Source organism: Mesoplodon mirus (genome assembly GCF_964341445.2).
Source record: "Mesoplodon mirus genome assembly, chromosome: 2".
In the NCBI taxonomy this organism is placed as follows: domain Eukaryota; kingdom Metazoa; phylum Chordata; class Mammalia; order Artiodactyla; family Ziphiidae; genus Mesoplodon; species Mesoplodon mirus.
Genome location: NC_138977.1, coordinates 160,235,026 through 160,261,110, shown reverse-complemented (window position 1 = coordinate 160,261,110; position 26,085 = coordinate 160,235,026). Strand labels below are relative to the sequence as shown.

Here is a 26,085-nt window from a genome sequence, read left to right as displayed (position 1 = left end):
AATGTAAGGCCAGAAACTATCAAACTCTTAGAGGAAAACATAGGCAGAACACTCTATGACATAAATCACAGCAAGATCCTTTTTGACCCACCTCCTAGAGAAATGGAAATAAAAACAAAAGTAAACAAATGGGACCTAATGAAACTTGAAAGCTTTTGCACAGCAAAGGAAACCATAACCAAGACCAAAAGACAACCCTCAGAATGGGAGAAAATATTTGCAAATGAAGCAACCGACAAAGGATTAATCTCCAAAATTTACAAGCAGCTCATGCAGCTCAATAACAAAAAACAAACAACCCAATCCAAAAATGGACAGAAGACCTAAATAGACATTTCTCCAAAGAAGATATACAGATTGCCAACAAACACATGAAAGAATGCTCAACATCATTAATCATTAGAGAAATGCAAATCAAAACTACAATGAGATATCATCTCACACCGGTCAGAATGACCATCATCAAAATATCTAGAAACAATAATGCTGGAGAGGGTGTGTAGAAAAGGGAACACTCTTGCACTGCTGGTGGGAATGTGAACTGGTACAGCCACTATGGAGAACAGTACGGAGGTTCCTTAAAAAACTACAAATAGAACTACCCTATGACCCAGCAATCACACTACTGGGCATACACCCTGAGAAAACCATAATTCAAAAAGAGACATGTACCAAAGTGTTCATTGCAGCTCTATTTACAATAGCCAGGAGATGGAAACAACCTAAGTGTCCATCATCGGATGAATGGATAAAGAAGATGTGGCACATATATACAATGGAATATTAGCCATAAAAAGAAACGAAATTGAGTTATTTGTAGTGTGGTGGATGGACCTAGAGTCTGTCATACAGAGTGAAGTAAGTCAGAAAGAGAAAGACAAATACCGTATGCTAACAGATATATATATGGAATCCAAGAAAAAAAATGTCATGAAGAACCTAGGGGTAAGACGGGAATAAAGACACAGACCTACTAGAGAATGGACTTGAGGATATGGGGAGGGGGAAGGGTAAGCTGTGACAAAGTGAGAGAGTGACATGGACATATATACACTACCAAACATAAAATAGATAGCTAGTGGGAAGCAGCCGCACAGCATAGGCAGACCAGCTCTGTGCTTTGTGACCACCTAGAGGGGTGGGATGCAGAGGGTGGGAGGGAGGGATATGCAAGAGGGAGGAGATATGGGAACATATGTATATGTATAACTGATTCACTTTGTTATAAAGCAGAAACTAACACACCATTGTAAAGCAATTATACTCCAATAAAGACGTAAAAAAAATAAAAAATAAAATAACAGGTCTACTGCAGTTCTTTTCCTGTTTCTTCCATTTTTCGGTAAACTGGCAATTTTTGTAAACTGAGTTTCCTGGAATAGAGATGCACCTGCACTCTATAATGAGTATATCCAGTGCCCTGCTGCCAAAATCACTTTCACCAGCAGAACATGTAATTATTTTACCTTATAAAGACCACTTGGTTTTCTGAGTCAAGACATCCTAAGGCCAATGAGTGAGAACCGAGCATCAGTAGAACTCTTTACCTGACGCAGATGGAATATAGATCTTTATATGTGCCAGTATTCTTGTCAAAGGACCTGAGTTTCTCCACAACCACGCAAACAGATTAAGGCTGAGCCTGGAGCTTAAAGGCGCAGAGCTGATTTGATTTTATTATTTTTAAAAAATTTTTATTGGAGTATAATTGCGTTACAATGTTGTGCTAGTTTCTACTGTACAGCAAAGTGAATCAGCTATACATACATATATATCCCCTCTTTTTTGGATTTCCTTCCCATTTAGGTCACCACAGAGCACTGAGTAGAGTTCCCTGTGCTATACAGTAGGTTCTCATTAGTTATCCGTTTAATACATGGTATCAATAGTGTATATATGTCAATCCCAATCTCCTAATGCATCCCAACCCCCCAAACTCCCACTCCATCCCTCCCCCTCCCCCTCCCTCTTGGCAACCACAAGTCTGTTCTCTATGTCTGTTTTAACCACGTGGGGTCTCTCTCTCTGATGCCGCCTGTTGTCCTTTGGTTGCAGAGGCCATATGAAATCCACTCGGCCACTCCCATCGATGAGATCCTCAACATGTTCAAGGTGGAGCGTGTCCACTACTCCTCCACGTGGTGCAAGGGCATGGTCGCCCTGCTGAAGAAGGTAAGGGGGCAGCTGCCAGCCCACCTGGCCAGGGAGCTGGGCACTCAGTGCAGTAACAGACAGACCAGCAGATTAAGGAATGAGAAAACGAATGGCGGGACAGTGGTGGAAATAATAAAGTCAGCGGTGCTCTAACCCCTCATCGTAAGCACTCTCACCATCCCGCATCGAGATCACAAAGCCGCTGGACAGGGTGGCTTGTAGTCACGTCTGTGACAACAAAGCCCACAGACTCTTTTCACTCCACAACAAGCTTCTAATAATTAGAAATATTTAATGCATATAGCTCTTTAAACATTTTACAAATCGTCTTTTAACTCACTGACCTTTAAGCCATTGGGTGTCTCCTGACTTTTCCTGGGAACTGTTGCTAGTGGAATAAAGCAGTGGTTCTCCAAGGTGGTTCCTGGACCAGCATCCCCTGGTAGCTTGTTAGAAATACGGATTCTCAGGCTCCACCCCCAGACCTGCTGACTCAGAAATGGTGGGGCGGGCCGTGTTGTTTCTGTTCTGATAAGCTCGAGTTCAGCATGGGCAGTGGGTCGTGGCGCCCTCCTTCTGAGGCTGGCATTCAGCGACACTCACTCGGAATCCTCCAAGACACAGAGTCGAGCCTTGCATGTGGTCAGCACCAGTCACCTTTAATGAAGGAATTATGATGACGGCAGCCAGCACTGGTTGGGGGAATGTTATATGGGGGCTCTGCTCATTTAGTCCTTACATGCCCTGTGAGAGGAGTAGTGTTGGTGCCCCCATAGTAGAGATGGGAAAACTGAGGCTTGGGAAAGCAGATCATTCACTCACTGCCACAGGGCTGTTCGAGGCAGAGGAGGATTTAAATCCAAGCTCTCTGAACTCCAGATATCAGCTCTTACTCCCTCCAAACTCTGTAGATGATTTAGGGAATTACTCATTAGTTAAATTGCTTTAGGGGAGATTCACCCCCTGGGTTTTAGACGTCAGTGGTCCTTAACCAACTGCTGATTGGAATCACCTGGAAGCTCCACCCACCTGCCAACACCTCCACTTCCCACCCACCCACGGAGTCAGAGAACTAACTGCTGCCCTAAACGGTGGCCACCCCCCTCCACCGCCGCCCTGCCCTGGGCATTGAAGCAGCATCTCTGTTTAAATCTGTACCCGTCATTTTGGGGACAGTTCCTAGAGAGAGGCCACCGTGATCAGCAGGTGGGACCCTGCCAGGTGCCCCTCCCATGGTGTGACTGTAGCCCACTTGTTGCAGCGGCAGGTGGGAGCCGACGGGCGGGGGGGTCCTGATTCCAGCTCCCACCTGCCAGCAGCTGGGTGTGGCATCCTGCCTTGGTGTGTCCCAGTTCCTCATCCATCCCCTTTGGGTCTCATCTGAATCATGAGCCAGAAGTGGAAGAGTTACCATTATCCTTCCTGCTTCCGGAGGAGGAAACACGCACAGTACAGTCAGCAGCTCAGCCGGGGCCACACTGCTACCGAGTGGCCCTCCCAGGGCTGGGCCCCGTCTTTCAGTTTTAGCCTCAGTGTTCTTGCACCAGATAAGCTACTGTTTTGAAAGTTGAAAACCCCTCTGGATGCAAGGTAATGTTGTACGGCTATTTTTTTTTCTTTTACTGCATCACCCCTTATTAGCAGAAACTCCATTTGAAGGGAAGCTAAAACTTGACCCCTTGGCTACAAATGAGGTCATTCCATCAGACTGCAGAGGTCACCTCATAGCTGTCCAGGGAGAAATTTTATTATGCTTTTGTGCATCCCATTACCAAGCTGAAAGTCCTAAATCAAGGTGGCTAATTCTTTTTATTTTTAATTGGAAGCCTCTGCAGACCTCATTGAGAGGTGGCATGTCACACGGTGTGAGTTCCCAAGGGGAGCACGGCGGGCGAAAATCTAGTCCCTGTCCAAAGAGCCCATTGCTGGATGACCTTCCAGCAGCCTGACCCCTCAGTTCCTCCCTGGCTATAAGGAGATGAGTGTAGGTGATGCTTCCAACACAGCAGCCCAAACAGGGCAGGACATTCATGGAACGCAGAAAGCAGGGTCACCTTCATTTTCCCAAGACTCCGCCTTCGGATTCCCCCAAAAACCTCGGTGGGGTGCACTGCCCAAGCGAGCACATTTGCCCTTTGCCTGCAGCTCCTGACCAAGGACCCCAAGAGCCGCCTGTCCAGCCTCGGTGACGTCCAGAGCGCACCCTACTTGGCCGACATGAACTGGGACGCGGTGTGGGAGAAGGCCCTGATGCCCGGCTTCGTACCCAATGTGAGTGAGGTCCTGTTCGACAGCATCCCACCCTGTGCAGAGTCCCCAACCTGGGCGGGCAGGAAGACGCCAGAAGCTGTTCAGTGGGGGCCCTGCTGGCCATGGTCACCTGAGCACCAGAGGAATCATGTTTCACTGAGATTCAGGGTGGATTTGTACCTGATTTCCGAGGTCCACACACAGATGCCTGCAGTTGTCCCCTCTGGCCACACTGTTTCTTAGCTCCATACCTGTGAACACACTGCTTCCTCTTCCAGGAATGCCTTTCTTGTCCACTTGGAAATCTACCCCTCCTTCCAGACTCAGCGTAAAACGCAGCAAGTGGTCCACTGGAGGGTCTTGGTAACTGCCTTCTGGATAAGGAGCAAACGCAGTCATTGCCTCCTCTGGGACGTTTTCCCAGCCAGCCTCTCCATCCCCTTACCTGGAGTGGATCTCACCCTCCCTGGTTCCCCACTGGACAGGTGCCTAGGTCTGCATTAGCGGTCAATAACGTTCTGTTGCGTGCATCCGCCATCCCCCGAGAGCTTCAGAGGGTGGGTTGGCTGACCTTCGCCTGAGAGAGATCCCAGAGCAATGGGTGACCCTAGAAGCTGCTAGAAGACCTCGATATGTGCTTGTCACATGAGTATGGATCAGTTAACGATAACAGCCAATAGGGTTAAGCGTGTTCTAAAGCTTCACGTACATTATGTCATATAAGCTTCACAATAGGGAAGGGGGCCCTGTTAGTAGTCTCAGCTTAAGTGAATAGTCTCAGGTTAAGCAAACTGCCCACAATTACTCAGTGAGAAATTGGCAAAGCCAGGGCTTGACCTCAGGCAGTCTGGATCCAGAGCCTCCACTGAAGGAAGGAAGGAAGGAAGGAAGGAAGGGAGGGAGGGAGGGAGGGAGGGAGGGAGGAAAGAAAGATAAATCAGGCCAGGAAAGACTTGGTCCTGGAATCTGACCTGCTCACTGGGAGAGGTAGAGTGGTGGCGGGCAGATGTGCCACCAAGGGAAAGGGGACTATTAGTGGAGCCATAGAAGTTGGCGGTGTGAGGATCCCGGCAGGGGCAGGTGGGGGAGAGCTGTCAGTACAGACAATCCCAGTGGGGACTGTTCTGCTGGGACCTCTCTCCAGGATCGAGACGGGAAAGGGAAAAGAATGTAGTACTTACTGCTCCCCATCAGACCACCAACAAAACAATAATAATAATAACTGTGATTAGCATTTGTTGGTACCCACCCTGTGGCAGGGACTGGGCTAAGAGCTTTCCCTGCATTGTGTCAACCCAACCCCACAAGCTCAGAGCACTTACCCTCATTTTACAGTTATGGAAACTGAGGGCCAGAGAGGTTGAGGGACTTGCTAGTGAGTGGAAAAGCCAGGCCTTGCCCCAGTTCTGTCTGCAAAGCCCTGGTTCCTCCTCCTGCCTGGCCATGGCAGGGCACTGGCTGACATCGAGGGGTGAGGCAGCCTGGCCAAGGCAAGTTTGATGGCAGGTAGCAAGACCCTCGCTTATAAGTTGGGGTTTAAGGCCGGGGCTCCCATGGGAGGTGGCTGGGACTGCAGGGCAGCAGGGGGAGTGGTCAGTCATTACAGGCCTGCCATGGATCAGGAAGGACCCATTCTAGAAGATTTGCAAACACTATCTCAGTTAATCCTCATCAACCCACTGAGCCTGCTGCATTTTATACAGATGAGGAAACTGAGGCAGAGACAGGTTATATGTCTCCCTCAAAGACACGCAGGTGAAAGATGAGGCTGTAGGACTCAGTGGCAAGGCTGGCAGCCCGCCTCCGGGGTTGTGCCTGGTCCCTCTCCTCCCTGGCCCCCATCCAATCAGGAACAGGGACACCTACTCAAGGACTCACTTCTCACTTGGCCCTACATGAAGAACTTTATTAACTTATTTAATCTTGCATGAGGGAGGAATGCTTATCCAGACTTTACAGATAATGAACTGAGTCCCAAAGAAGTTAAAAACTTGTTCAAGGTCAGAAAGCAGCAGAACTGGGTTGTTGTTTTTTCTGAGCACCTTCAGAGCCATTGATGTTATAACCACCAGACTGTGCTGCCTGAGAGGGCCAGCATACTGGGCTGGGTCTCAGGATGGAAAAGAGCCACCTGGGATAAGTCAGGGAGACCGATATTACTCCTGACCAAAGTGGCAGGAGCCCAGCCTACGGCAGGGCCAGGCCTGAGGGTCAGCTGGCTCTAGCTGCAGGAGACCAGGGAGCTAGGATGGGGAACTGGGTAGATTCTGGCCAGAAATGGTATTTTTAAATGGAATGGTTCAAAATGATATTTATAGAAAAGGTAGTAATGACATGAGAAGGAGAGTATGAGAAAATAAGTGAAAAGAACAGTTTGGAAAGCTGAACTCAATCTCACGAAATGAACATACGTAAGGAGATCAAGGGAACCTGTGGATGTTAATAAGTGGGGTGTGCGAGGTGGGCGGGATTATGGGGATAAATGAATGACGTGTGCAGCGAGGATGTGTCACTGTTCACTATCAGGAATAAAGTGTAGCTGATGTATCCCACAGGAGTAGTTCATTGTTACTTGTTGAATGAATGAATGATTGATTGAATGAATGAATGAAAATACAATTCAATGGCACGGAACAAAGACAAACTGTGTTTTCTTTTCCATTTCCTTTCAGAAAGGGAGGCTGAACTGTGATCCCACATTTGAACTTGAAGAAATGATTCTTGAATCCAAACCACTTCACAAAAAGAAGAAGAGGTTGGCAAAGAACAGGTCCAAAGATGGCACGAAGGAGAGCTGTCCTCTGGTGAGTGCTGTCTCAGGAGCAGACCCCAGGCAGAGAGGAATCCTATACTCCAGTGAATACGATTGAGCTGCTTCTTAGCCAGATGGGGGCCTTGTCACTTTGCCCCACCAAATACGTTCATTTGCAGTCAATAAAATGCCTCCATCGAACACGTGGTCTTGCATAGCAGGACCCTGTGAAAGCATCACTGGAGATGGACATATCCGTGCTCTCATCATTCACATTAGCACTGTTCCTAGTGCAGGAACCTCTGTATCTGTGAGCAAGAGCAGAAGAAATGATGCTGAGCGACACCAGCGCTGTTCTGAGTAGCCCCCGACACCCTCTGCAAAGGTTTTATACTGTGGAGGCACCCAGGGCCACACTCTGTGGGCCACTGCATTAATTTTCTAGGCTGCCATCACAAAGTATCACACACTTGGTGTCTTAAAACAACTGAAACGTGTTCGCACAATTCTAGAGGCCAGAAGTTCAAAATCAGGTATCGACAGAGCTTTGCTCTCTCCAAAGGCTATAGGGAGGGTCCCTCCTCGCCTCTTGCAGCTTCTGGCGGTGGCCAGCAGCCCTTGACATCCCTTGGCTTGCAGCTGCATCACTCCCATCTCTCCCTCCGTCTTCACGTGGCGTTTTCCTCTCTGTGTCTTCACACGGCCCTCTTTTAGGGACACCCGTCGTTATATGTAGAGCCCACCCTGCTCCAGGATGACTTCAGCTTAACTAGTTCCATCTACAAAGACCCTGTTTCCAAATAAGCTCACATTCACCAGTCCAGGGGGTTAGGACTTCAACATATCTTTTTAAATTTTTTTTTATTTTTTATTGAAGTATGGTTGATTTACAATGTTGTGTTAATTTCTGCTGTACAGCAAAGTGATTCAGTTATACACATATATACATTCTTTTTCATATTCTTTTCCATTATGGTTTATCACAGGGTATTCAATATAGTTCCCTGTGCTATACAATAGGACCTTGTTGCTTATCCATTCTATATATACTAGTTTGCATCTGCTCATCCCAAACTCCCACTCCTTCCCTCCCCCGCCCTCTCCTCCCCCTTGGCAACCACAGGTCTGTTCTCTATGTCTGTGAGTCTATTTCAGCTTTGTAGATAGGTTCATTTGTGTCATCTTTTAGATTCCACATGTAAATGATAACATACAGTATTTGTCTTTCTCTTTCTGACTTACTTCACTTAGTATGATAATCTCCAGGTCCATCCATGTTGCTGCAAATGGCATTATTTCATTCTTTCTTCATGGCTGAGTAGTATTTCATTGTATATATACAAACCTTCTTTATCCATTCCACAACGTATCATTTTGGAGGACACAATTCAACCCACAACTGCCCCTTCCTCCATCAAAATATATTAAAAATTGTAATGCATGATTACATTGGTAGGAAGATGAATATAACTTTCAAATTTAAAAATTCATTTTTTTTCAGCTTATTTGAAAAGAAATTAAAACACCTTTGTAGCCCCTAAAAGTATCGTGAAGCCTAAGCCAGTGCCTGCACAGCCTAATGCAGAAGTTGGCCTGGGAAGGGCTGGGTGTATGTACGTGAGGGCACACAAGGGTGTGGGGTTCCTGCACAGGCATGCAGTGTGCATTCGGCATCCAGACAGCCTCTGAGACATGTATTACAGACCATCCGTGGGATGGATGGTCCTTGGCACCTGTTCCTGAAGAGAATGAGCACCTTTGCACAATGGCCTTAAATTTCTCCCTCTCCGCACCATGCTTCTTAATTAGGACTAACGAACATTCAAGTGATCAGGAAACCAAGGTCATGATTTTCAATTCCTATTCCGTTTTAACATGGCTTTTAAATTTGGATTTAATGGCTTAAAATGGAGAAAAGCATCTCTGTCTGCCAGCCCCCCTCCCCACCCCCGGTGGCACAGCCGCCACTACAATCAGGGCTGCTCCAGCTGCTTTGATTGTCCCCAGCCCCAAGCATCCGTGGTCCCATTTAGATCAGTCTCTGCTTGTCCTCACTCCCTGGATGATGCTTCATCACTTACAGTCCCCTCTCTGTACTCTTTGACAGAATGGACACCTCCAGCAATGCCTAGAGACAGTGCGGAAAGAATTCATCATATTCAACAGAGAGAAGTAAGTCCACCACCAGCATCTGCTGGGCAGAGCCCTTCCAAGGGCAGAAAGTATCCCTTGGGGAATCGGGGTCCCTGGCCCCCCATGAAGCTAGCCACGATGCTGGAAGGGAAGCAGCAGGTGGACCCCGTTGTTCTAATCCTGCCTCTGCCATGTGGCCCGAGCAAGACACTAACTTCACCTCTCTGGGCCTCAGGGTGTTTATGTGAAGTGGGGTGGCCACAGGAGGACCAACCTGGCACACAGGATGCTGGTGCAGAGGGGCAGGCCTACAGGTGGTTACGTGCCCGAGCTCTGGAGCAAAATTGCCCGGGATCAAGTCCTGGCTCTTCTGCTGCCAGAGTGACCTAAGGCAAGTCACTTGACGTCACTGAGCCTCATTTTCAGCAATGACAAAGAGGAAATGACTCCCTTGCAGTGTGTTTGTGGTAAGGTTAAATGAGGCTGTTGATACAATACCTGGCATGGTAGGAGTACTCATGAAAAGGATTACTATTATTGTTATTGTTCTTGTTATTATTTGATGGGGTGAGGTGGTGTGGACTGTGCTAGGACCCCAGCGTCATGGGCTGGCAGGAGATAGGATGATGCTGAGTTGGGAGGGGCAAAGCTGGGGTCTGGCCGCATGACCGCCCTTACAGCAGCCAAGGAAGCAGAGGCTCAGGCTTGGTCCCAGCTGACATTACTATCTGGGGGTTCATCCGCCTGTGCCTGATGAGTCAGAGCAGCGGCTTGGGCAGCCATGGGCTCATGCAGCAGGAGCTGAAACCCTGTAGACAGGACTGACAGCACATCAGCCCCATTTGGCCAACACTCAACTAGGCCTTGAGCTTGCGGAGATGATGGGATACGCTTCCCTACCTCCAGGAGGGCCAGATGGACACATGCCAGCTTGGCCCTTAGGCGTTCACCAGTGTTCCACCATTTTCAGCTTATAGCAGGTGACAGCAACAGTGGGGATGCATGATATGGAAAACGGCAGCCCAGGCGTGGCTCCGACAGCAGGTGCCAGCCTCAGCCTGGGTGTCAGGGAAGCTTCTGGAGGCACCATGCCCGGCTGAGTCCTGACGGGCGAGGAGGGCAAGGCGCGGAGTTCCAGGAGTGAGGACAAGGCACAGAGAACGAGACAGCATGGCAGACACAGGGACCACTGGCTGTTGAAGAAGTTTGTATTCCCTAAGCGTGCACGGAGGGTGGAGCAGCACGAGGTGAGGGCCCCGGGGCAGAGTTGTTTGGGTCGGTGGGTAGGGCAGGGCCCCATTCCCAGTGGGCACTGGGGGAGGTGAAGGAGACTGCAGCCTGTCATTTATCCTGGTCAGCTAAAGCTCTAGGGCTGGTGGATGCCCAGGTTAGCCCAGACACACACACCAAGCTGGGCAGCAAGCCTCACCCACTGCGGGACTACGTCCTTGCTCCCAGCAGAACGGGAAGTGCCTCTGCAACACAGCACGTCAGACTTGGGACAGGCGGGGGCTGACCTGGTGAGCGGTTTCAGAGCTCATCACAGTTTCCCTGTGGTCCTGTCTGCTCTGAGGCTCATGGTCCCCTCCCAGTGGTAGACACCCAGTCCTGGGAACTTCCGCTCAAACCAGCTTGGGCACTTTGGATCAAAGTGATGGTGGCCTCCAGGCAACCTTGCCTCGGGTCCTTTATCAGTTCAGGCATGTCTGAAGGGTCCTCAGAGAGTGCCTGGATGGCAAATGTGAGCCTGTGAAAAGGCAGAGGGGTGACGGACCCGAGCGGAGAGCAATCACATTGCATATGGTGCTGCGTGCCAGAAGATGCTTCAATCTAGAATCCGAAGAATCCAAGTTGTTTCCCATTAAAAGAAAATGAACATGGGATATCCCTCCTTGTGTTGTTTAGGGGTTGCATCTGGCTGCTTTTAGCAGAAATCTAACTATTTAGTGGCTTCGACCAATTAGGTGTTCTTTCTCACATGGACAAGTGAATGGATAGAGAAATGTAGTAGGATCGCCCAGCCGTGCTGAGAACCCCTTTGAGAGTTGTGGTCACGGATTTGAAGTGAGGCTGGCACTGTTAACAGAGAGAGGGTGGAAGTCATTTTCCAGATGGAGGCTGTGGGGTCAAGGACCAGCATACGCAAAAGCAGGAGGCAGGAAAGAAGATGGCCCGTAAGGGGAGACGTGCATGGGTTTCACCGAGGTTCCTGCTCTTTCATCCCTGCCTCTCTGTTCACCTCAGGTGCTCCCCCGTGGCTCTGAGGCTATAGGCTACCTATCAGAGCAGGTGTGCTGGGAGCAGTGCCTTTCCCCCAGCCCCTCCCCGCCCACCCTATAAAACTATCCAGGTGGACGGCTTGGTGTCTGGATGCTGTCTGAGCATCACGTCGACCCCTCCATGTCAAACCCCATCCCTGCTCCACAGTGTACATGGGAAGGGAGCCACATTGCATCTACCCATAACCCTCTCTGCTGCAGTTTCTCATCTACAAAAGTGCCTGTGAGAAGTCAATTCATGAGGCATGATCTGCCCCAAAGTGAGAGATTTCCTTTTAAACCAAGAAAAAAAAGTCGGCGCTATTCATCCTGCACTTCTTTCTGCAATCCTGTTTTTGAAGCACCTGCTGTGTTGGCATTTGAGTAGCTGGAAAATTAAGTACCTTCTTTCCGACCTCAGACATGTGGCCAGTGGGGTGACAGTAGGGGACGCCAAGACGCCGAGCCAGGCTTCCCTTCATGCTCCGCTGGGACCATGCTGCCCCTTGCTGCCTCCCTTCAGCAGTTCTGTTTCCTTTCATTCTCTGCACACCCGGCCGTCAAAGTGCAACAGACTGGTCCTGCTCCATGTACGGTTGTTACAGGCCTTGTCTCTGCAGAAGGCTCTGTAAAGAAGAACCAGAAGGAAGTGCCATAGTCACAGGGGTTCATGTCGGAATCTCCCGGGGGGTTGTTAGCATTTAGAATTGCTGCATCTGTTACAGGTTGAACTGTGTCCCCCCCCAAAAAAGATATGCTGAAGTTCTAGCCACTAGGACCTTAGAATGCGACCTTATTTGGAAATAGGGTTGTTGCAGATATAATTAGTTGAGATGTGGTCACACTGGAGCAGGGGACCCTTAATCCAATATGACTGGTGTCCTAATAAGAAAAGAGACACAGACACAGGGAGAAGACTGTGTGAAAATGGCATCAGGGATTGGAGTGATCCATGTGCAAACCTAGGAAAGCCAAGGATGGCCCACAGCCAACAGAAGCCAGGAGAGGGGCCTGGAACAGATTCTCCCTCAAAGCCCCCAGAAGGAACAAACCCTGCCAACACCTTAATTTCAGACTTCTGGCCTCCAGACTGTGAGATAGTACATTTCTGTTACTATAAGCCACCCAGCTGGAGGTACCGTGTTACAGCTCCCCAGCCCCGCACCCAGGAAACCAATACGGCATACTTCTGAATCAGAAGCTGAGAGAATGGGCCTGGGGATCTGCACTGTAATATGTTATTCCAGTTGTTCTGATGAGAATTTCTGCAGGAGACCAGTGTGCCCAAACCGTGCATCCTCCAGTTGGTTCTGGACTGAGTCATGAGAATTCCCCATCTAAAACTGTCTCCGAGGACAGAGGAAATGAAAAGTGCCCAACGAACTGAGAAGGTATCTTGAGACCAAACAACGAGGCAGGCAGCTCCATAAAGTACAGTTGTGAAGTTTATTGTGGGTTACTTACATGTGGATTGGATGGGGCATGTGGCAATCTGGAGGCATTGGCAGCTGCACTCCACACCTCCGAGGGACCATCACAATTTTGTAGTTAACCTAGGGTATGGGGGTAAGTGCTTGGAGACGGGGATTGCATTCCTAAGTCAAGGCCTTATCTGATTTATGATGGGTGGGTGCCAGGAATATGTCAGCGAAGGTCTTTATCATTATTTGGAGACTAACAGAGCATAGAGGCTACCTGGGCCTCATGATCATTAAACAGTATCTATTAATTACAAATCCATTGACGACAGAGAAGAGATTTACTACACAGTACAGTCCTAGGTAGGGTCAGTGGAAGGACAGGAGGAAACGAACAGGCCCGAGATGGCGTCAGTTATGCTAACAGCCATACACACTGCAAACCTTCCAGCCCTCTTTCTCCTTTGCCCTGGATCATTCACCTGCAACTTCGAGCCCTCGTGGGTGGAAGAATACTGCTGAAGCCTCTAACCGCCCCAGCATAGCTACTACCTCTTGCATGGGCCAAGTGCGCTTCCTCAACTAGAAAAAACTCTTGGACAGAGAAAAGGTTCCCCTCCCTCCGTGGGATGAGGAAGCTGTCATAGGCATGAAGTGCCAAGGGGACACGGGCTGGGCATCTACTGTGGCAGCTCCCATAGGAGGTTCTCATTCAGCCCTTTGAAAGATATATTAATTCTGACCTGAGACTTGGGGTCATGGAAGTGGATCTAGCAGGACCATGTCCTCAGGATGCTTGAAGCCTGCAGGGGAGATGATGGGATGCAAACATTCTTAGGCCACTGTGCAAACGTGGAGGAGATGCCCTAGGTCTGACCTCTCTGGACTTCAGTTTCTAAACAGAGAACAAGATTAAAATTAGCACTGCCTAATTTTCTGGAAATGCAGCTATTATTGGTTAATGGTCTCAGCTGGCAAAAGGCCACCGAGCCAGGTGGAGCATCTGCTTCCAGGGACTGGTCGGGGCTTCCAGGGCCTGGACAGCTGAGCTTCCATTAGTTTGAGAAGTGCACTGTGGGGCTTGTCCTCCTATTTTGGCCAAAGATCCGAGCAGGGGTGATTTTTCCAAAAGGTCTTTTCAATAGCATTTGACAAAGTTTTTCAGGATAAGAAGCCCCTGGTGCGAAAGGAGTTTGAGGAACTGAATTTTCTATCTGCTTCCTCTCTTAAAGAAATAAAAACATTTAAAAGCACATTTAAGCTACCTTTGGAGCCCTTGAAAACATTACATTTTAAAAATCAAACACTGCATATGTTATGTTTAATAATATTATTAACAGTAACTGTACATGATTTTATGGTTTTAGATCCTGTTCCTTTAATCCAGGGCTTCTCAACCTCAGCTCTGTTGACACTTGATGACTACTGACATCAATTCTTTGATGTGGGGACCGTCCTGTGCATTATAGTATGTTTAGCAGAATCTGTGACCTTTATTCATTAGATATCAGTAGCACCTCCATAGCTGTGACGCCAAAAATGACCCCGGGCATTGCCACATGTTCCCTGGCAAGCAGATCACCCCCAGTGGAGAACCATTGCTCTAATCCTTACTCATCACATTTTCCTGAGGTACTTTTATTATTATTATTATTATTATTATTATTATTATTATTATTCCCAAGCTCTTGCAGCTCTTAATTGAAAGATGAAGGACTTGAACTCTCATCTTCCATCCACTGGATTCTGGGCTCTTTTGAAAACTCAAGTTTCATGAAAACTTGAAATCAAGAAATCACACAGGGGCCTCCCTGGTGGCGCAGTGGTTGAGAGTCCGCCTGCCGATGCAGGGGATACGGGTTCGTGCCCCGGTCTGGGAGGATCCCATATGCCGCGGAGCGGCTGGGCCCGTGAGCCATGGCCGCTGGGCCTGCGCATCCGGAGCCTGTGCCCTGCAACGGGAGAGGCCACAACAGTGAGAGGCCCGCATACTGCAAAAAAAAAAAAAAAAAAAAAAAAAAAGAAATCACACAGGAATCAGGGCCCTCTGTCCACTTCACGTGGTTCTCCATCAAAGGAAATTTCAGCCAGGTGAAAAAGGGTGACTGATCATGACATATCAATCTCAGCCAATAAAAGATAGGAGCCTTGGTTTTCAGTCAGCCAAGGGAGCCCCGCAGACCCTGACAGATCGCCCCGAGTGTATACAACCCCGTTGCCCCGAGCAGTAAAGCACATGCTCTTACTGGTCTGCTCAGACTTAACTCATTTAAAGACCCATCTTTACTTTCCCTTCAATCGGTTTTCTCTAGTAAAAAAGAGGTACCCTAATTTTTTATGTGAATATTTATAGGCCTTATGTGAAATGAGGCTATGTGTAAATTTGAAAATTATAAATAGGACCTAATGTTCTGTTTTAGACTAAATGATGACGGTGGTGGTGGTGACATTCCCACCAACAGTGCAAGAGGGCTCCCTTTTCTCCACACCCTCTCCAGCATTTGTTGTTTGTAGATTTTTTGATGATGTCCATTCTGACTGGTGTGAGGTGATACCTCATTGTAGTTTTGATTTGCCTTTCTCTAATGATTAATGATGTTGAGCTCTGAGCACTTTTAAGGTAGGAAATCTAAGCTATGATGTTTGGTAGGTTAGGTATGTTAAATACATTTTTGACTTTTAGGATATTTTCGACTTACAAGGGGTTTATTGGGATGTGTATATATATGTGTGTGTTTGTGTATGTATATATATATGTATGTGTATATATGTTTATATGTGTGTATATATATACATATATATATATATATATATATATATATAACACATACCTAAGTCCCATGGCTTAACCTACACAAGTCGTGGCTCTAGGAGTCTAGAGAGGCAGATACCAGCACAAATGGTGAATGCTCTGAGACTACCATGGCTACAAGGGATGAAAACAAAAAGAAAACAGCTTCAGTGAAATGGAAACTTACTGCAGGACTCATTTAGCCACAGGAAGTTCTGTAATGCAATGTGATCCCAAAGTAACTGGGACGGGGGCCAGGAACCTTGCCTGAACTCACTCCTTCCTTCTTCCGGTGATTTGTTTTTCTCTGCACATCAAAGTCATTTTCTTTTACTGTAAACCAGTTCTTTCTACACACTGAGCTCCAGAGTCTCCCAGCTCTGCCACCAAACTCAAGAAAGTAGATAAAACAAGGAGTTGAGGAAAGACAAGAAGGAGAATGCTTTCCTGATCTCAAATTCGAGTACCCCAGGGAATGACTTTGATTGGTCAGGTGCTAGTCCCTGGACCAATCAAATCTGGCCATTGGAGAACTCTGACTGGTGCTGATTGGCTCATGTGTCTGCCCTTAGGCCAATCAATAGCTGTGAGAGGGAGGTAAGATTTATAAAATCACTAGAAAGGCAAAATGATGGTGGTCCACTCCACTTGGAAAGTAAGGACGATAGTGTAGGGTAAATAGAGCCCAGGAGAGGAAAGAATAGGGAGTGACACTACTGGTGGGAATGTGAATTGGTACAGCCACTATGGAGAATAGTATGGAAGCTCCTTAAAAAACTACAAATAGAACTACCATATGACCCAGCAATCCCACTACTGGGCATATACCCTGAGAAAACTATAATTCAAAAATAGTCATGTACCAAAATGTTCATTGCAGCTCTATTTACAATAGCCAGGAGATGGAAACAACCTAAGTGTCCATCATCGGATGAATAGATAAAGAAGATGTGGCACAGGGCTTCCCTGGTGGTGCAATGGTTGAGAGTCCGCCTGCCGATGCAGGGGACACGGGTTTGTGCCCCGGTCCGGGAAGATCCCACATGCCGCGGAGCGGCTAGGCCCGTGAGCCATGGCCGCTGAGCCTGCGCGTCCGGAGCCTGTGCTCCTCAACGGGAGAGGCCACAATGGTGAGAGGCACATATACCGCAAAAAAAAAAAAAAAAAAAAGGAAGATGTGACACATATATACAATGGAATATTACTCAGCCATAAAAAGAAACGAAACTGAGCTATTTGTAATGAGGTGGATGGACCCAGAGTCTGTCATACAGAGTGAAGTAAGTCAGAAAGAGAAAGACAAATACCGTATGCTAACAAATATATATGGAATTTAAGAAAAAAAAAGTCATGAAGAACCTAGGGGTAAGACAGGAATAAAGACACAGACCTACTAGAGAATGGGCTTGAGGATATGGGGAGGGGGAAGGGTAAGCTGTGACAAAGTGAGAGGGTGGCATGGACATATATACACTACCAAACATAAAATAGATAGCTAGTGGGAAGCAGCCGCATAGCACAGGGAGATCAGCTCGGTGGTTTGTGACCATCTAGAGGGGTGCGATAGGGAGGGTGGGAGGGAGGGAGATGCAAGAGGGAAGAGATATGGGAACATATGCATATGTATAACTGATTCACTTTGTTATAAAGCAGAAACTAACACACCATTGTAAAGCAATTATACTCCAATAAAGATGTTAAAAAAAAAAAAGAATAGGGAGTGACAGATGTTGAGGTCTGGGGAAGGTTAATAAAGAAATGGCAGGTGGTCCCTCTTGGCTTTCTGTCTGACCTCCTCCCTTCCTCTGGGCAGGTAGAATGTGGTAACTGTACATGGATGGGGCAGGTGAATAGGGGACAGAGAGTGCCGGCTGCCCAGGCATGGAAGTACCGGCCCCAAAGTGGACACCAATTCAGGTCCCTTGGCCGTCAAAGAGTTCATTTCAATCTGCAGCCCCAGGGTTTTCCCATGGTTACCCTCTGGCCCAGAATTGGACTGAGGCCATTATTCACCAAAGGACCAGTGTCTGAATCTCCAGAACCCCTCTCTGAACCTAAGGAGGCACAAACTCCCAATCTTGGCGGCATACAACAGCAAAGGTCTGTTTCCTGTTCATGGCAGGTTAGCTGGGGGGTGCTGCTACCATGTCACCATCCCCATCATTCCAGGATGAAGACTGAAGGAGCATCTCTGGAACATGGCCGTGAAAGTGACAGAGGGAAAGAGACTTCGGGAGGGTCTTGCGTCGGCAATGCTCCAGCCTGATGGTAGCATTTCTACTCACGGGCCAGAACTGGTCACGTGGCCGCACCCAGCTCCAGAGGAGCCAGGAGGTGCACTCTTGCTGCGTGCCTAGAGAGGGGCAAATCAGAATGTTTGGTGAACACCATTAGTGGCTACCTGTCCATCAGGCCCCCAACCCACAGAAGTGAGGACCCAGCAAGTCTCATCCTTAAGCCAGCTCAGACGTAAAAGGTCAGCCCCACCTCTAAATCTAGAGAGAAATCTACTAGTGCCAGTGTATAGGGAGGAGCACTTAGCTGGGAAGATGGGAAGAGCCAGGTCCTCCATGTGAGCCGGGGCTCCCCTCTGAAAAGCTGTGTGACCTACCACCAGTTCCTCATCCCCTCTCACCCATTCCTCACCCTCAGAATGGGTGCTGTTAATTCTTATCTGGAAGGGTGGGTGTAGGTATTAAATGAGGAGGTGCCGAGTGAAGATGAACTCATCAAATCTCAACCCCTATCACTCAGAAACCAGGGCTGCCATCCCTTCAGTTTTCCCAGAGCTCATCTATTAGCAAAGGTGTATATAGAGAGGACGCTCAGTAAGATAATCCCCTACAGTTTGCTATATCACACCCATGCCATAGCTGACGCCATCCTAAGACTCCCTCAAATAGGTTTTGCTTCAGGCAAAGCCGATAAAATAGACAGAATTGTAATGCTTCTGGCCAAAGGCTGTTACTGAATTTGTGAGATAAGTATTGCAACCAAGGTGGTCTTCCCAATAAGTGATGAGGTTTGAAAGTGGAACAGCCAGTTATACTGAGTTTTTACTTAAGGAAGAGACACCTCATGGGAGAGCAGAAGCATGTTGTATCAGTCAGAGTTGCAGGGGAAACACTCCAAGGATAATTTATTTTCAAAGGACACTTTACAAAGGTGTGGCTGTAAGGGCGTCACAGAAGCTTGTGCAGTGAACTGGGGCTTCGGAGAAGTCAAGGTGTTCCCACCCGGTGGGTGACAGAGATGAGGAGAGGGAGGTCATCCAGGGAAAAGGCTACCTTGATTGGAGCAGCGACCTTCCAATGTTCCCAGCAGCCCCAGGTGACCGTGCAGGAAAGGGGCTGGGGACCTGATGCCCAAACTTGACTGCCCTTGCTCCTTCTGATTTCTGCCAGGGCTCCCCACGGGCCAAGCCCAGCTGGAAGCCCAAAGAGCTTGGGAGCTTTTGATACAATTCCTACAAGTCGGACTCCCAAGCTGGCGAGCAGGCGGAGAGTGGGGCAGGGTGGACCTGGGGGATGATGGAAGATGGATGATGGAGGTCCAGGGGGCTTCTAAGAATTGAAGGAGTATCCCATGAGAGAGAAATTAGAATCAGCTGAATAATTCCGGGAAGCACAATAAAGGCCAACCGAAAGGAGCTCTCAGGCAGCAGATTTCTCAGTTGAAATTCTACATGAAGGAAAAGTTTCTAAGGATTTAAGCAGTTCCCACATGAAATGGGCTATCCTGGGAGGTGGGCAGTGGGGTTTGGGTTAAGACTGGCTGGCTCTCTGCTAGGGATGCTAGAGGCGGGATTCTTGCAGTGTACAAACAATTAGACCAGGTGACTGTTTGCTTTCTTCTCTTCAGTATCCACCCCCTGTCCCCAAACAGACAACCATTCTTCAGTTTGGAGTGTTCCCTTTCAGAACGTTCTGGTAACTTCGACTCTGGTTTTTATTAACCATAGAGAAGCAGTATACATAACAGCTAAAAGCACAGCCTCTGGAATCAGACTGCCTGGTTTTGAATCCTGATCCATGCTAGCTTTGTGACCTTGGGCCTCACACTACTGCCTCAGTTTCCTCATCTGTAAAATGGGGTATTAAAACCTACTCCATATGAAGGATTGTTGTAAAGATCAGTGAGTTAACAGATGTTAAGCACTTAACAGCCCCCCTACACAATCAGTCAGCACTGCCCAAGTGTTTGCTAGTAATATTAATTATGCACAAAGTTATCAGACCAATACAGTACTGTATCAATTAAGTGCCATGTCAAACATCATTTTGCCTTAATTTTTTAATGAACTCTTATGCATACACACAAAATAACAACCTATCTCAACTCCCTTGGCCACAAGAGAAAAAGCTCCATGCATGTTGACTCATGCAAATTGTTGTCCACGAGGGCTGTGAGCTCGCCAGTTCTAATGGTCATCCAATTTTTGTTCAGCTAAGACATCCCTTTACTCCATTTAATTGGGACTGGCATCCTTTCCCCCTGGGTGTGTTGAGACAGAGCCTGCCAACCTGTGCAAACAGGCTGCTGATGAGTGGTGGAAACCTGGCTGAGCATTTATCCCTGCATTCACCCGCCCAGCCTTCCAACACACATTGACTGTGCACCCGCCCCGGGCTGGTCGCTGTGCCGGCGGCTGTGCAGTCACAGATGGCATTCGGTGTCCCTTGCCCAGAGGAGGGGAGACCAGTAACCAGGCTGAAGACCCAGTTCCAGTTGCCATATCCATGCCCAGCCTTCCCTGGTTTATAGACCCCTCTGGACCCCACCATGACTTGTGGGGCTGGATTCCCTCCCCATGAGCCTATTGTCTTGTTTCACCCATTTCTGGGTCCTGACTCTCAGCCACTCTGTGTGTAACCCCTTCCAGTACCCTCCTCTTCTCCAGGTCTTCAGCCTTGATCCCCCAGAACGAGGCCTGCAGAACCATCTGTGGGGGCCTCCTTGATGGGAGACATTCATCAGAACTGTGGCAGGAAGTTAAGCTTTACTTACTGATCCTCAGTTTCTCCATCTGTGAAATGGGGGTATCCCCACACTGCAATCATCATCATAAAAATCACTGCCCTTTATAAATTGCCTGTTACAGGGCAGATGGATACTATGCATTAGTTCATCTTCTCTTTTAAAGAGGTGGTGCTGTGGCCATGTTACAGGTAAGGAAAGAGGGGCTTCAGGAAGCTGGGCAAGTTCCCCCAGGCCCCTCAGCCAGTCATGGCAAAGGTGGGATCCTGATCGAATTCTGTATGGCTCCAAATCCTGCATTCTCCCAGCATGCCACACTGCCACTCCATGATTCCAAACAGTTCAGGAGACATATAACCAGTGAAATGACATGAATAGGTGTGACAGCACTTGAAATGTTTCCCATTTTTAAAGCACACAGCACAAAGGAAAGCTGGACATCACCCTGGAACAGGAGGCCAGGCCGCACCTAGGGTTTGATGTTGCAGATCAATGTTGGTATGAAACTGATTCCATCCTCGGGGTGTGAAATAGCTTGATTTGCAATTAGTTTGATTGCTAACCATTTTATTTTAGTCCTATGTAGTGCTTTGCCTTTGAAAAATGCCTCCAGCCCAAGTTACTGCAAATTTTAATGTGTTCTGTTCTTGTTAATCAAGGGTCTCCATCACAGAGCACTTCCTTGTGGAATCTAATGCTTGAGTTTGGGACGTTGAGAGCATTCACATCCATCACTCAGAATTCTGGTCACAAAGCTGACAATTAATTTGATAAAGTGTCTGAGAAAATTAAATGTTCCTGCCATCGTGGAGATAACTAGCCAATTTGCATCGGTAGACTTGGGCTGTGTCTAGTAAGATATGTAAAATCCTTTTTCGTTTCCTCTTGAATTATAGATAACTAGGCTCTGAGCTAGTCATGGAAGTGAGCTCTCGGGGCCAACCATATGGTTTCATATCATTGTCTTGGTTCGTGGGTTCCTATCTGAGCAAACTGAGACTTTCTAATTCCTTCAGAGTGTGGAAAAATCATTCCATGCTACCTTCCTTCCAGATCCAGATTGAAAGGCATAAGAGTCAGTGGAAAGGGCAGGGGTCTTGGAGACAGACAGCCCTGGGTTTGAATCTAGCCTCCCAAAGTTACATGGCTAGTAAGTGGCAGACCCAGGGATAAAACCAGACAGCCTGGCTCCAAACCCAGGCCTTGAATGCCAAGCCATACTGCTTCCTTCCAGCAAAGACTTCATCACAGTGAATGTTCACTGTTTGCTCTCTGTCCTGCTCCCCAGCCCCTTCATCTGTGAGCCTGGAACATAGAACCTGGCACACAGATAGTGCTGGTAAAAAGGATGAGTGGAAGGATAGGGGAGTAAATGGGTGGGTGGGCATTGAGCAGATGGGAGGGTGGCAGTGATGAATGGAAATATGGGAGTAGATGGATGATTGGATGGGCAGAAGGGTGGTGGATGGATGGATAGACAGGTGGATGGATACTAGATGAATAGGTGATGTGAGGTAGCTGTGTGGGTGGATGGGTAAATAGGGGATCTATGGGGGGAATCAATGGATGGGTGGATAGTGAATAGATGAAATGGATGGTAAGTGGATACTTAGATGGATGATGAGTAGAAGGGTAGATGGAGGGATGTATTGATGGATGGATGGATAATGAATGGTTAAGGTAAATAGATAGGTGTCTGTATAGAGGTACATGGGTGGGTAGGTGAATAAGTAAGTGAGTAAGGGTAGGTCAGTTAGGTGAGTAGGGGTGGACAGGTGGGGGTGGGGTGGGACAGATGGACATATGAGTGGATGATGGTTGGATGGATGGGGTAGATGAATAGGCAGATGGGTAAGCAAATGAATGAATATATGGATAGGTGGATAGAAAGTGAATGGGTGGGTGGATGGTGGCTGGATGCTAAATGGTTGGTAGTAGGTGGGAATGCAGATGTAGTGGGAAGAATGCAGGCTTTGGAGCCTCCCAAAACTAGATTCGAATCCAGTTGTGTAAGCCCGTGGATGGATGGGTGGATGTCTAGAGAGGGGTCCATCCTTGTGGATTCTGCCTTCTCATCTCACACTGCACCTGGTGGTAAGTTGCAAGGGGCATGACTCACACCTCATTTAGACACCACTTTAGGCCTCCAGTACCCATGGTCATAGTATTCTTATGAATACTTATGACCCTCCATAGAGGAGGGGAGACTTGAAACAGCTGGTTCTACTCTTTTTTTTTTTAATATTTTATTTATTTATTTATTTTGGCCGTGTTGGTTCTTCGTTGCTGTGCGCAGGCTTTCTCTAGTTGCACTGAGCGGGAGCAACTCTTCATTGCGGTGCGCGGGCTTCTCACTGTGGTGGCTTCTCTTGTTGCAGAGCATGGGCTCTAGGCGCACAGGCTTCAGTAGTTGTGGCGCATGGGCTTAGTTGCTCCACGGCATGTGGGATCTTCCCGGACTAGAGTTTGAACCCATGTCCCCTGAATTGGCAGGTGGAGTCTTAGCGCTGTGCCACCAGGGAAGCCCCTGGTTCTACTCTTTAAAGTAGCTCTGGCCAGAAAGAGGAGCTGAAGTGGCTGAACCTATCCAGCTCCAGAAAGGACTCTGGTCCACCATGCAGTATTGTTTTTACTTTCCGTGACTTACCTCACTGGTGTCCCTTCATTTCAAATCTCCTCCCTCCCTCCCTCCAGCTTCACACATTCCAGACCAATCCTTAAAGCCCAGCTCAAAGGCTGCCTCCTGCAGGAAGCCTTCCCTGATCTACACAAGATTTCAGAATCCATCTCTCCCTCATCGGGGCTCTCTCATCCCTATGCTCCACTCTTTATTATGCAGTCTTTGAAGATTTATTTTGCGTTATAATCAGGGAAGTTCAGAAATCTAGAGATAGTAATGCTGTCTATGCTATGTTGAGGCATTTGAAAGAAAATCTTAATGGCATTCATCTTTATCTTGCAATATACCCAGAGAATTGTGGGGCTTCACAGATTGTGAACCAAACAGCAATGTCCTACTTTGGAAGTAAAAGCATTTCCCTTTCACTGTCATAGATCTCTTAGTCATTTGAGTTTTCCCTAGTTCCGATCTGATTTTCTCTCCAGAGGTGCCTGAGAGAGTCTCTGAATGTAGGAGAGGGAATAAAGGGCCAGGGGAGCAAGATTCCCAGGCAATCCCAACCTTGCTGAGGAAGTCTGACCACCTCCCTTCCTCATCCTAGGCTCTCCCCTCCCTGCTCACTTTGGCCACTAGATCCAGGGCCTCTGGGCCTCTGGGCCCTGAGCCCTCCTCCACTAGGATGACGTATTTTATCCTGACTACCTTTCCCAGTTGTCCTACCTGGAGGGCTGCAAGCCTCAGAGGCAGAGGCACTGGGCACCTGGTCCTAGTCCCTGCAAGTAGACAAAGGACAGGAGGTTGGGCTTCCCTGGTGGCGCAGTGGTTGAGAGTCCGCCTGCTGCTGCAGGGGACACGGGTTCGTGCCCCGGTCAGGGAAGATCCCACATGCCGCAGAGTGGCTGGGCCCGTGAGCCATGGCCACTGAGCCTGCACATCCGGAGCCTGTGCTCTGCAACAGGAGAGGCCACAACAGTGAGAGGCCTGTGTATCGCAAAAGAAACCCTAATTAATTAATTAATTAATTAATTAAAAAATATGATACAAATTAACTAATTTACAAAACAGAGACAGACCCACAGACATAGAAGACAAATTTATGGTTACCGAAGGGTGAAGGGAGGGAGGAGGAATAAACTAGGAGTTTGGGATTAGCAGTTGTAAACTATAAATAAAATAAACAACAAGGTCCTACTGTATAGCACAGGGAACTATATTCCATATCCTGTAATAAACCATAATGGGAAAGAATATGTAAAGAGTAGATAGGTAGATAGTTAGATAGAGATATATATAGATATATAGCTGAGTCACTGATGTACACCTGAAACTAACACAACATTGTAAGTCAACTATACTTCAAGAAAAAATTTAAAAAAAAATTGTGCTCCCTTAACACAGTTTGTCATGGGGTAGTTTGTAAGTCTGGGTGCTCATCTGTTCAGATATTTCCTTGTGGGACAATCTGATCAGTGTCCATCTTCCCCATCAGGTGATAAGCTCTCTGAGGACAGAGAACCTGACTGCTTTGCTCGCCAGGGTTTCCTCTGCTCTCTGGCATGGTGACTGGTCCGTTAGTGGGCATTCACTACACATACATGCGCGAATAACGTGTGGGACACACCCCTTTACCTACTGTGTGAACTTAGGCAAATTATATACATGATCTCTTGTGGACTTCACAAGGAGCCATGATGTAGGTATTACTATCTCCATTTTACGGATAGAGAAACCGAGGTTCTGGGTGTTGAGTAACTCATCAGATCCACACCCGAGCTGGGTGTGGATCCCAGCCTGCCAGGATCCAGACACAGCATTCTGGTCCCCTCAGGGGTTGTGCTTCCCCAGGCCAGCATGACATGAAGGCTCCTCGGTCGCCCTGCTTCCCCAGCCGTGTCCCTGGACATCCCCCGCTCCACATCGCTAACTTGGGTCTCTGCTGTGCTTGTGTGCAGGCTGAGGAAGCAGCAAGGGCAGAGCGGCCAACTCTTGGACACAGAAGGCCGAGCCGGGAGCCAGGCCCAGGGCAAGCTCCAGGACGGGTGTAACAACAACATCCTGGCCCATGCCTGCTCCCGTGGCTGCAGCAGCTAAGCCACCACCTGTGGCTTCCAGCGGGACTGCACACACCTCTGCCCTGCCCACCAAAAGCCCCTCTTTGTGCCACGATGGTCCCTGTCTCACCTCTAATAACATCAGATGCAGAGAAGGAACCCTGGGCTCGGAGCTGAGGAGCCTGGGTTCTGGTCCCAGCTGCCTGGCTGATACTTGCTTGACTGTGGACAAGCCTTGCCCTTTCTGTGCCTCAGTTTTCCACATCTGCCAAAGGGGTTAAATAGCTCTCTGCCCCACCTCTAATTACAAGGTTATTCAAAGAATCCAACTGGGTAGCGGACATGCAAAACCTTTATAAAGTTGTTTACACGGGCAAAATAAAACCTTAATATTTGAAGTGCACTCCCCTCCCCCAAAGCAATTAAACCAACACAACTCTGCAGTTCGGTCCGTCCTGGCTCTTAAGACAGTACTTTCGAAAATGAAGCCCTCAAACATCTGATGTGTTAGCCCAGCCTATGGAAACACCATTCCCCAATCCTGGAGCTAAGCCGGAAGTGTCTTCTTTTGCCTTCTCTGTCAGGCCAGTCTTTCTGACCTTCTAAGATGGCTCTCCACCATCTCCACCTTTAATTTCAGTAGGTCTCCACTCCCACCCCACCCCTGGTGCTGGGATGGCC

The 26,085-nt window shown here is 48.1% G+C and overlaps 1 protein-coding gene across 2 annotated transcripts in view; it reads left to right on the top strand.

Moving 5' to 3' along the window:
• STK32B (serine/threonine kinase 32B) overlaps nt 1–25,444 on the top strand; it is a gene marked incomplete at its 3' end in the record, with an annotated part of 355,734 nt that extends 330,290 nt beyond the window's left edge. For both annotated transcript variants that reach the window (XM_082629843.1, XM_082629842.1), the window contains 5 exons: nt 2,056–2,172; nt 4,300–4,425; nt 7,077–7,208; nt 9,264–9,328; nt 25,306–25,444. In XM_082629843.1, coding sequence (XP_082485969.1) covers nt 2,056–2,172; nt 4,300–4,425; nt 7,077–7,208; nt 9,264–9,328; nt 25,306–25,444 — 579 coding nt within the window. The remainder of the gene's footprint in view (nt 1–2,055; nt 2,173–4,299; nt 4,426–7,076; nt 7,209–9,263; nt 9,329–25,305) is intronic.
• Nucleotides 25,445–26,085: the final 641 nt, after the last annotated feature.